We start from the raw sequence: 12465 nt of genomic DNA, 5'->3' as shown, positions 1-12465 counted from the left end.
TTCCTATCATGTTAATTAAATCCATCCAAGAGATCATTTAAAAGTTAGTCCATTTAAATATTCTTTTCATATATTCAGCAATGGTTAACTGCTTTAGCTATCACAATAAATGGAGTTAAATTCAGTCTCTGGTTGAGAATGTCATGTGGATGCCACCACCTGGTCAAACCAGTGACATTTTTCCATGGGAATTAATTTGTGCTCTGGAATCCTGAAGATTTTTTACCATCTGAAATATGATTAAATGTGTACTTTCATCAAAATGTGCAAATTTGATGATAATGTGCCTTAATTTAATGTGCATATATGCATATATAAAGGTTTACATAGTGATCAGGTGTGGCCTTTATTCTCATTTAGGTTAAACACGTATAGCAGAAATAAGAAAAACAAATATATTGGGTTTCATTTGAAAAAAAAAAAAAATTAAAAGGACCATGAGTAACACTGAAAGTAACTTTTTTAAAAATAATTTATTAAGTATGATACATTTCCCTATGATTTTTTTTTTTGTAAAAATCAATTATTAATGTAAAAGGAAGCAAATTATTTATATACTTTTATTTAAATCAGCATTAGGCAGTTAAACTATAATCAAAAAACAACAGGAGATCCAGTCGCATCAACTGCCCTTGGCACTGGATAAGCATATATGGAAATGTACATAAAAACAGTTTGAGGTGCCTCCTGTTTACATGAGGCCCTGAGACTCAGACAGGTGAGGGAGGGTGTGTGTAATTTTATTATATATATATATATATATATATATATATATATATATATATATATATATATATATATATATAAAAAAATATAAAACCACCTGCCCATGTCTGCATGTTACCAATCTATTTGCACTGGATTTCCACATTAATCTCAGTTACAGAGTCCTTTATATTATTATCATTGTTTTGTCTTGAAACAAAAGGGAATGACCTTTACATAACAAATGCCTGTATTCAATGTCAGACAGTTTTAATAATGCAATGGAAAGGAGAAAAGTAATGGGGGAACTCAAACAAAAAGTGAAACGATTAAACAAAATATTACAAACAAAAGCAAGATAAAATCCCTCACCTATTTTCTGTTTATTTGGAATAAATTGAAGTTGGAAAGGACTGGCTAATATCCATTTTAAAGGGATCGTTAAGTTGATGCTGAAGTCCAGGGGGAAAAAAAAAAGTGACCAGAATACCATTTTAAGATAAAATATAGAAAAATACAAAACCAACTAGCCCAAACACACAAGAACCCTGAGCACAAGAACTTAAAGACAAGCACGTGACACATGGACTAGGAGAGAAGCAGGAGAGTGAGAGAAATGAAGGACTGGAGAATTGCTCATCATGTAAGCAGCATCCCTTCATCCAGAGACCAATATAAACATAGCAGAGAAAACAAATAACCGTCGCTTTAGTTGCTGAGTTTCAGATGACTTTGTCTTTGCTATAACGCATATTACACAAAGTAAAGCATTTGAGTCGTTCCCCATTAGCCTGCCATCATGATGCTTTCAGAGATGTCATAAGAAACATTTGCAACTCAGTTTATATTATAATGCATACAAGTTGTCATGCCAATAACTATTCTATGGGGAACAGTGCTAACTTTTTTGTTTCCTTTGAGGAAGGCAAACCCTGACTGACAATCTGAAATGACTGCTGGTGACATCTCTGGCAGCAACGTTCCATTATCAGAAAACTCCCAATAAACCCCCCCCCCCCTTCCACTCCTCTACCTATCTCCTTCTGAAATTGATCACCTGACTCAGTGGCACGAGAAGCAGAATGCAGGACGTGAGGAGGGATAATGATTACAGAGATGGACCGAGACTCTGGATGTCCTTCGTACGACATAGTGGTGAGGATGCAGAGGGTTCCGGAGGCTGTAACGGAGCTTATCGGACTGTAACGCCCAGCTTCTCGAGCACCCGGACACCCTTCTCCTGATACTCCTCCCTCGTCAGCCAGAAGTTGTCTTTGTCTTTCATGATGTCAGCGAGTACGGCCCCGCCTAGGAACACCATGTGTTTGCGCCGCGGAGGGTCCTCGATGCGGATCTTGAATTTCTGCGGAGGTGTGAAACAGGTAAGCCACGGTGGGTGGGGGGGTTGCTATACAAATAATTTCTGCTGTTGTGAATTAAGCAGCAATATCTGAAAGGCAAGTCAGTATGTGTAGCATCTGTGGTGAATTACAAAAGCCTATGAGTGGTGTAAAATGAACTCAAGGAAACTGCATGAACAGTTGAGGAACTTTTGGTGTGCCTTGAACACGGCTGCGAGATGCACAGACAGGTATGCTGCTCAACTGTATCGGGTGACCTATCTGTAACTGATCAACCAAAAATAAACAAACATTCTACGTAGGCTGGTCTAAGCCAGCCCAAAACGCTTTTCCAGACCAATAGCCAGGTCCTTAAGGAAACAGAGCCCAGGTAGGTAGAATCTGTATAAGCGGGGCTACTTCAATGGCCAGCCTGGCCACAGTCTACCAGGCTCAATGCAAAAAGGCAGCTCGGAGTCCACCTGCTGGACAACAAGAGCTACTTCACCAGATCTTCCAGCCAAAAATACAATACAGATACAGGAGTGACACCACCGGACACGATGCAAATGGTTGCAGGTGAGAAAACACCAAAGAGAAGTATAGAATAACAAATCTGTTCCTGTTGAAGAGGTGACAGTTTCGCGTTAGTCCCATTTCGAAAGTGTGCATATGGATTGAGCGTACTCACCGAGAGCTTGTCGACATCGCCTTTAAGCACCCGCTCTAGATAGAGCTGCTTCAGTTCTCTCTCCAACCGAGAGGGCAGGCCAGGATACATGGTGGAACCTCCAGAGAGGACAATGTGTTTATAGAACTCAGCCCTGAGGCAGAGAAGGAGAGGCAGAGGATGAAAGAAGAAAGGAAAGAGATGAAAAGAATGAGATCACTCCTGTCACAGGGGTAAAGCTCTATATTTGGAGAGCACAGAGCCCACTGCCCTTATTGCATGATGTTATTACATAACATAACGGTGTCTGATCGTGAACCGTATTTTGTTGCCGTTTTTCTAACTACTCTGAAACCAAAACAGAGGAAATTTACAGATCTGTATTAAGCAAAGTGATACTAAAACACCCACTTAACATGATACAACAAAGAGTGTGGAAATGCCACCCAAGCTGGCCTTTACACAACCATCCGTCTGTGATGGAGCCAGGAGGGAAAAAAAACAAACCCATCACACTGCTGCAGGTATGGAGTGTTTTACACTTGGCTGACTAACTCAGAAGTGCACCAGCAGCCTTCAGGAGGTCAGAAGAAACGCTGTGTGGAGGATGAGTGCAGTCCGCTGTCACCTGGTGTCGATGTCCGCGGCCTGAATGGTGTTAAAGAGCAGCTCAGCCACTCCCACCCCCTCCACGTTAATCAGGTGGGGCTGGAACAGAGCCTCCGGCGCCTCGAACCGCTCTCCTCCCACTTTGATCACTCTACCATCAGGGAGCTAAAGTGACAGACAGCCAGAGAAACAGACAGAGAGAGAAATTAAGAAAGGATCAAGTCTTTAATGCCTCTACTGAACTAATGAACCAGACTAGTCTTAACTTCTGAAATTCCCATCACAAAATATTGCACCTTTCTTTCTCATGTGCACCTCTGCTCATGTGGCTCCACCCTTTCCACTGAGCACAGAGCGTCAGACGTGCATCCGTAATGAAAGGGTCTGTCCTGACTGGTCAGGTGGGACTAAGTGGTGGGTCTGGGCAGTACGCCACCGTCCGCCTGTGAAGAGTAAGGAGATGATGGCGGAGGAGAGCATGGGCGCATAAAGAGTCCATTGAGGGGAGTCCAGTGGAGGAAACACCCAGCCTCCCAGCTGGGGAAGGAGTCCGGCCGCACAGGAAATGATGTTACATGCTAGTTAGGCGGCTCCAACACCACACTGCTCTCCTTGTTTCACTGTTAAAATCCCCCCCCCCATTGCCCTCGTATGGAAAGTGTGCTGGAAAGAAGCTCAAAATCTCCCCTGGAAAATTATACCGTCAAACTTGAACAGTCACAGGGAACACAAGGAACTGTTGGTGAGCAACCTCCTACCCATTAGAGAAACCCACCCCTATCCCCAATGCTGCCCCACTGAGCACGTGTCGCGTGTTCCTCCAGGACAGGAGCCAATCAGAGTACTGTAGTGGAGACCGCACGCAAGCCTGCAGACTGGGGAATTCCACCACAGCGATGTCCAGTACAGGGACGGCATGACTGAGGTAACAAAGTCGATCCACTGGGCAGCCTGTGAGGCTGCACGCTATCCATTCCCACGACGCAATTCCCCCAAACTTGAGACATTCACGTGAACCATCAGAGGTATTGGAGCCTCCAAACATGCCAGGAAGGCAAGCTCACACCGCCCCCCCCACCCCCACGCGTTCGAGGAGGACGTTTGGCAACGCAGGCCGCAAGCACGCACCGTGTAGGACTCCACCAGCACAGTGGTCTCCAGCGCGAGCTTCTGCTCCTGCTCGATGTTGTAGCCCACGTAGCACAGCTTCTCCTTCATCATGCGCACGGTCTCGAAGTCCGCCGAGTGGTTGAAGGCATAGCCTCGTAGCAGCAACAGCTGGGGGGGGGGGGGTTCGGATGGACACAAGACAGGGCACCATAAACCGCCAGCTCACATCTCAACACTGGTGAGGTGGCAAAAACGAATGGCTCTCGATGCATGGAACATTCTAACGGAACTACCAGACAGCTTATAATGTGATTCCCATACAACCAGGCTAGTTCACAGTACGGCTTTACTGTACAAGGTACAGCACAAACAGGCAAAGAAGTGGACAGTCTGAGGAGATCAGATCACATGGGAGTACCTTTATAAGATATCGAGTGATGTCCCTTCCTGCAATGTCCAGCCTGCGCGTCAGATGAGGGAGAGAGAAGCCCTCATATACAGGACAAATATGGGTGACGCCATCACCTGAATCCACCACCACTCCAGTCAAGAGGCCTGGCAGTCGCACAACACACAATGGGGCTTACGTTTGTGTACATGTATGCATTTTGTGTAGTATATATATGTTAGATCAGTGTTTCCTCAGTCCTCATCCGTTTTTGCATTAACATCAATTTTAAACTCATGAAGGGCTCAGTAATTGGCTGATGAGTTGCTCCAGGTGTGCTGTAGGGGACAGAACCTGCAAATGTGCAGGGTAGCAGGACCTGGGGGGTACCCCAGGACCAAGACTAAGAAACAACATGCTAGGTGACACAGAAAGTTATCCAAAATAATGGTTTATAAACTGTAAAGCAAATGTTTGTTTCCCAAAGACTTTATTTTTAACTGGTGAAGTTCCAGAAACATACCTTGTGCATACAATGTGAGCACAGCCTGAATAGCAATATAGACCCCAGAGAACTGGTATGTCTCAAACATCACCTGCAAGAAAACAAAATATAAATGAATAAATAAACAAATAGACAAACAGTGATAGACAAAAGCTAAAGTTAAAAAACAAGACGTTTTAATCCATTACTTTAATCCATTTAGTCCGAAATCACTTCTCATTAGCAAATATTGAGGGGTCGTGGGTTCCAAATTTTTGGTTCACATACTAAACTGTTGCAATGCTTACTATGCCCACAAAATCTTAGGATCTGATTTGGAGCTGAGTTTGTTTGACACACTGACATACATTATGGTAGTGTTATAGAAGACCAATAAAGAAAGTTAAAATAAGGTTTTTTTGTGTTTTTAAAAGTAGCCAATACAGTTAAGCTAATATATGATTGTCAGTCTCCATTGTACTTCTCTACCTGGTGGTCTGTAATCTGTATATTTTCAAGCAATCTGATGAACACCACATTAGAATAGTCTAGGTGATCTTACAGTGGCATTTTTTAGTGTGAACTACTGCAACATTAGGTTAGGCTTTGTGCTCTTATCTAATATGTATCAAACCAATTTAGGGCAGTTACCACACTAACGTGTTTTTTTTTCTTTTCAGACTATTCAAAAGTATAATGGGAACTGTGCTGTCAGTTAAATGTTAAATCCGGAAGTACAAGAATGGAAACATAAGCATAATAAGATCAGACCACTTACTACTTTCATCACTGCTGTTTCCATAGCATGTGCTATGAGTTTCTCAGTAGGTTTTAGCTGACTATGTTTTATTTGAGCCATGGCCTTAAGACACAGCTTTGTGATTACTTTGGAACTCACATGAAGTTGAGTTGATGTGGAAAGAGAGAAAAAGTAAAAACTGGTGAGAGCGAAATATTAATACAAATACTGTAGTCTCTACGAATTCCACTCAAAAGATATGGGACTGAATTTGGGAGCACAATTAAAACACTGCTCAACACAGGCATTTGGAGGATTTTATATAGCTTTACAACTTTGTTTGCATCAAAGCAGCAAATGATAAGAGGAACTCGGTCCATGTATCCTCACTGATGTTTGTGGCATTTTACAACATGCTTTACAATATGATGAATGGTTGGTTCAGTTGTGACAATCAGTGACAAACTTTTCAGGTCAGCACAGTAAGTCATCAGAAGAAATCCAATGAAATTATATGTGATCTGTCAAATTATTTGTGTTGTGTAATTCCATGCACTAAAACTTATAACTAGCAGGCAGTAGAAAATGTTGACTAACTTGTCATGTGACAAATCTTTATGCTCCCAGAATAATTAGGAGGAAATCTGCATCCCTCTCGGATTCAGAAGTGACCTGCCACTCTAGGACACTGTCAGTTATATACTAAAGAGTCACCAGCCTCACTGTCTGCAAAGCACACAAAACTGTGCCTAAGTATAATTCAAATAAACATTTTAACATTTCTCATTCATGCAAGTAATCCCTGCTCAAATGTCTAGAGCAAATGTACTAAATGCTTGCTTTAGCACCCTGCAGCTGTGTCATCCATGCTGTTAAAGACTACTGAAGCTTATCACTATTACGCCCTACAATTTCCTTTCTCGCACCCTACATTCCACACGTTCTGACCAGGACATGGCACGAATCGCATGACAAGAGCCTGAGGAGCTCACCTCGATGATCTTCTCGCGGTTCTTGGTGGGGTTCATGGGTGGCTCCGTGAGGAGGATCTTGCAGTTGCGCGAGTCGATGTTGAGCTTTTCTGGGCCAAACGTGTAGTCCCACAGGTGCTTCATGTCATCCCAGTTGCGCACGATGCCGTTCTCCATGGGGTAGTTCACCTCCAGCATGGAGCGGAGCTCACTCGCCTCGTCGCCCACCATCAGGTCCTAAAAGGTTATGGGTGACAAGGTATTAAATGCTGTTCATAACAAGAGTGCTTAAACCTTTATGCAAAAATGCCCAAAAAAAGAATAGCACTGAAGTCAAGGAGCACCAACTTGATCCCACACTTATAAGATGTTCACGTGATGGCACAGCTGCCATTGTGGAGAGCATATGCTGTGTGTCCATAAAAGATGCACACAGTGCTTGGGTTTGCACATAAACCTGCCTGTCTCCTCCAGGGAGGAGCTCAGAGAGGCTCCACTGAGGCCCATGGTAAGCACAAGTGCATCACATGCGGCGGCTGATATGAGACACCCCTCAGAGCCCCTTATTGTCATTAGCAAGCGCGGCATGCACAGAAGACCAATTTCCCATGCACTATTACTTTGTTAGTCATTTTCACACAACCTTTTCACATGCACAGCCTAAAAAAACAATTCTCTAGGTTATGCAGAAACACCAGCTAATTGTAAATTAGGAATGCACAATATGAACTAAAAATAGTTATTACATTATTTTATATATATATAAATAACAACTGCAATGTGCGTAGCAATATATTAAAATACACAATACTGAACATTCATGTGACAAAAAAGGGCTGAATGATTCTGATCAGTTATTTACATCTGTATAAACACATGAATGCCGTGATTTTTCAAAACAACCCCCTCCTCCCAAACTGGAACATCTGGGATTGGTAAGGTTACTTGCAGCACACTACAAAATGCAATTTGTTAAGGAGCTCATTTGCATATCACAGCTTTCTGCACTATCAGTACTGCAAGAGTCAACACTGCGATAATGACTAACAGATATAATTTGCTGCCCTGCTGTGAATTCTATTACAACCCATTTTAAACACTTTGCTCAGCTGAGGCACACCTATGTAACGTATGATACACTATACTTTACAGATTGTACCAACAGATCCATGAAGTCCATACACTAATACACCCATTTAAAAAAAAAATTTTTAAATCACTGAGCACAAGCACTGTGTGTGCTTTGGCATTAAAGGAGCAGCCGTCTGGCAGCACCATGTGTTTTCAATAACACCCTGCTTAAAATTCATTTGTCGGACTAGCTTCCTGAGTACTGCATAGTCCTATCTTAGCTGCACCAACTTCCTCTTCACTGAATGAGAAGCCCTATAGCAAAGTTATTTAAAACCCATACTGCGGGATTACATCATAACAAACCTAAAATATAATATAGAACCAGTTAACTGTTGCACATGGCACTGTATAAGATCCTTTGACAGCTATTCTGAACATGAATTGCTTGAAGCACAGCACACTAGTCAAGCCTTGATCTGAGGTGTTTCCAATAAAATGGTAGCTGGATGTCACTGATTGCCCACCCAACAGCAGACGTGAGATAAGAAACCCCACAGATGTTTGGTTTTAAAAAAACAAACAAACAAACAAAAAAAACTATTTTGAGGTCTACTTCTACTAAGCCCATTTAAAAGCAGAAGAGGAACTGCATTTGGAGCACAGCCATGTTCTGTGAAAGAGTTTTGCTCTTCTGCAGCTTTGAAACTGCAACTTCTATTTCTTGTTTCCTTTTGTTAATAAGCAGAAAGAAAATACTGTAATAAGAAGAGGAAGGATGTTTAAATGAGACACGGATGACGAAAACTAAATGTTAGTGACTTTTGTCACCAATCCAAAACCAGAGGAAAAGAAAGAAAAACCAAGTCAAATATGACATGGGTGAGAAACTACAACAAGAGACAAGAAGTAAAGTTAAGTTATTTGAAGAAAAACACCAAGGCACAGAGTTGTATTGTTGAGGTATTCCGCATCTAACACAACACTTCTCGTCAGGCGATTGGTGCAAACGCACGCATCGGTCTGCACTTACCATCTTTTTGTTATTCTACCTCAACATGTGAAGAAGAGGGAAGGAAGGGTGAGGAAGAAGGTCAGCGTATGAGACGGAGAAAGGAGTGTGTGTAGAAGAACTAATCTGATCTTCAGCATTAACATCTGATCCTGAAACATTAGCCTACAATAGCACAAAGCTATTGGCTACACTGAACCACCCAAACAAGTCTCTGAAGGAAACATATACTCATTATAGCCCCAAATGTAAAAAAAAAGAAAAAAAAAAAGAAAAGTAACTCAGACAACCTACTTATGTTTGTCTTACTGAAAATAAAATTAATTCCATATCATGTGACCTTATGCTCTAATAACTAAATGTGTCACTTCATAGAGCTTCGTTAAAAAAATCATTCCTTGATAGCCATGATGCACTGGAAAAAATTAATCAGATTATGACAGTGGGGGTTGAATATTTTCTGTGTTGTGAGACATCTGGAGCTTACCTTAATCTCGATGTTGCCAACTTTAGCAGTGGAGCGAATGATGGGCCTGCCCACCAGTGCAGGAAAGATATGCTCCGGAAAGTTGGAACCTGCATAGCCACACTTTACAAACTAGACAAAACAAGAAGGCAGACAACCAGTGGGAGATGGGAAACATGATTGGGGCGGGGGGGAGATCAACATCATGTCTGAAGGAAACTGTGTGGTTATACTAAGTAAACATGTCTAAATGTTTAACTGCGTCTCCTTACTAATCATGCTACTGCAGCAGAAAGATGATTATTTTGTAAAACTGCGTAAGAATCATGAGTTTGCTGTTTCACACAAATGTCAAGCATAAAATCACATTCAGCAGTATAATCTCAATAAATAAATAAGACAATAAATAGGGGGTTTAGAATGTGTCGCTCAGCAGTGATGAACTATATATAGCCTACACAGTAAAATCAGTTCATACTTAAGCTTTTCGCACTGCAACTGTACTGCCTTAGCAGCATGCTAAGCAGTGCAAGCACTCATAAATAAACCTGTGTGTACATATATGTTTCTTTATGATCGCTACACCCACAAGAAATATACGATACCTCACATGGTCATTTAAATTAGTGCATACATTTCTAATCGTTTCTCTACCTCTAGGCTGTGGCTTACAAGGCCGGGCTTACTTCCTCCTGATTCACCAGCTGATAACTGTACTGGTTCCACTGCTGCACATCCTCTTAAGAACGCCGTAATTTACAAAAACAAAATACTGGGACGAACTGCTAACTGCATTGCAGCCATCTGATTTCATCCGTACTGGTTTTGCGATCACCGAAAATAAAAAGCTTGTTTCAGTCATTGCAACGTAACCTGTATAATCAGGTCCTTTAAATGCAGAATCTCAATTCCGGCTACAAAACAGCGAATGATCAATTAGACCGGAAGACGTCCGAAAAAGTTCTGAATTACACTGAACGGACACCCCTAGCTAGCTAACTAGTTTAGGTAAATGACTCCGTTTTTGACTACTCGAAGTAATCTGGCTAACAGTTAGCCGGGGGTAGCTTGCTAGGGAAGTAGCGGCACCGACAAGCTCACACATATGCTGTCATTTAAGTGCAATGGCCTGGTTGTAGGCTGTTGTCCTGTTTAGCAGTAGAAGAAGACGTAGTTAGCTAACTGGCCCGTTATAACAGAACAAATCCGTACATAACCACCACAGATCAATATTTATAGCTGTAACTAGCTAAAAGAGTACCCGAATTAGTCCTATTAGCTTACCGTTATATAGCTAGATATCCGAGCTAGGTTAGTTCGTTAGCCAACTACCTCCCTCAGTACCTGTCAGACCTCTATAGGAGCCCTCAGTTCTGGCTTGACATCTTGTCCAGTTAATTAACAAAACAATTTTTGAGGAAACTGCTTAGCTACCAATCTCTGTTTCGGTCTTGACCAACAGCACCCACTCATAAATAGAGCTAGCTATAGCCGTGGAGTAAGTTATTTATCAGCTTACTAGCTAGAGATAGCTAACGCTAACTAGCTAGGTTAATGAGCGAACACTGCAAAGCTGGGTCGACATTTGAACTGGCATTGGCAAAGATTTATAAGTACACTACATATTAGATACACTTTTAATTCGTGTCTCTGGTGATTTCTAAAGATACAATCATTTTAGCACAGCTTTCACACTCCTCTACCGAACCACTCAGGTAGCTAAACAAGCTTAGTTGAATATCCCGTGCCTTGACAGCAAACGAACTAGCAGGCTACATAACTTACTGTCAAGAAAGCATTATTAAAAATTCCCAAGGATTAAAAATCAGTATGAGATTTGACGTTTGCAGACCTACCCCAGTCCCGTTATCACAAACCACCACTTTCCTTCCTTGGCTGTCCATTTTCAAAATCCAGGAATCGAAAGACCCTGATCAACTTCACCAAAAAGAACCCAGCCTGGGCAGCGGGGTTTACTTCCTGTTGCAAAACATGAAGGGATATATTTGTGAGCTGCATAGAAAATAAATAAAACAACACGACTTGTGAAATGCGCAGTGTCTTATAAATAGTGCAACTTCAAATAAATTGTGTGAGTGTTTTTTATTCAAGACACCCAATGCATTTTGTAGACTGATTGTACATCATAAGCTTACTACGTTTCCGTTAAAGAAACGAGTAATCTCTGCATGCTGCCCCTAATATACATTTACTACCTAAAATCTATATTTACTACATTAACTGTTCTGGGTCTGCATGTACCTTTTGCCTTAATAAAAGCTTTTTAAGTATGCATTGGGTTCACACGTTAACAAAAATGAACAGGTTAACAAAAATAAAATAATAAATAAGTCATCAATTATTCTAAAACACATTTATATTGTTTTATTTAATTAAGCAATATCATTCTTAAATTAATTGCTACATCTTTTCATTTTTAAAATGAGAATTTCATAATAGGAATTTTGCATACAGAACATTTCAAAATTGCTTTTTAGTTAGTTTCCTTTTTTATTTATTTTAATTTCATATTTATTTCATAATGTGTATTTCATAATAGTTCATTTACCTGTCAATCAAAAAATAATTGGATGAACCTCCTCTCCTGATCATTTACCTTTGATTGCTTTAGCCTGAGTCTAGCCATAGTCTACTGTTGAACAAATATTGAAGGTCATGTCTAAAATTGCATACTTCCATAGTATACTTTGACTTTTTTAGTTTGAATGAGTGAGTGCTATCTTTACCCTGCAAAAAACCCTTTGAGGATTACAGTTCTGTCATGGTGAAGGGGTGGCATGCTTCAGTGAACCTCAAGGCTATGTCATCAGAAGTTAAGTACTTCCAGTGGGGTCATCCTTGTTGAACAGACAAAGTCAATCAAAGAGCAATTCAACAGA

General features: G+C 41.1%; 1 protein-coding gene across 2 annotated transcripts; it reads right to left on the bottom strand.

Annotated features, from left to right (window-relative positions):
• Positions 1–834: 834 nt before the first annotated feature.
• actr2b (actin related protein 2b) lies at positions 835–11549 on the bottom strand. 2 transcript variants are annotated; one of them, XM_035531287.1, is made up of 10 exons: positions 11422–11549; positions 9587–9697; positions 9121–9135; positions 7038–7253; positions 5346–5418; positions 4853–4989; positions 4453–4602; positions 3344–3489; positions 2737–2869; positions 835–2068 (listed from the first exon to the last, which is right to left on the bottom strand). In XM_035531287.1, exons 1-10 carry the CDS (start codon positions 11467–11469, stop codon positions 1898–1900), a joined length of 1200 nt encoding a protein of 399 aa, XP_035387180.1. In that variant the 5' UTR covers positions 11470–11549; the 3' UTR covers positions 835–1897. The 2 variants fall into 2 exon arrangements, with proteins under 2 accessions (XP_035387180.1, XP_035387181.1); XM_035531288.1 differs by lacking the exon at positions 9121–9135.
• Positions 11550–12465: the final 916 nt, after the last annotated feature.

This window comes from Electrophorus electricus, chromosome 11 (genome assembly GCF_013358815.1).
Source record: "Electrophorus electricus isolate fEleEle1 chromosome 11, fEleEle1.pri, whole genome shotgun sequence".
NCBI classification, from domain to species: Eukaryota; Metazoa; Chordata; class Actinopteri; order Gymnotiformes; family Gymnotidae; genus Electrophorus; species Electrophorus electricus.
Note: the sequence above shows the minus strand (reverse complement) of the source record. Positions and strands in the feature narration are given on the sequence as shown.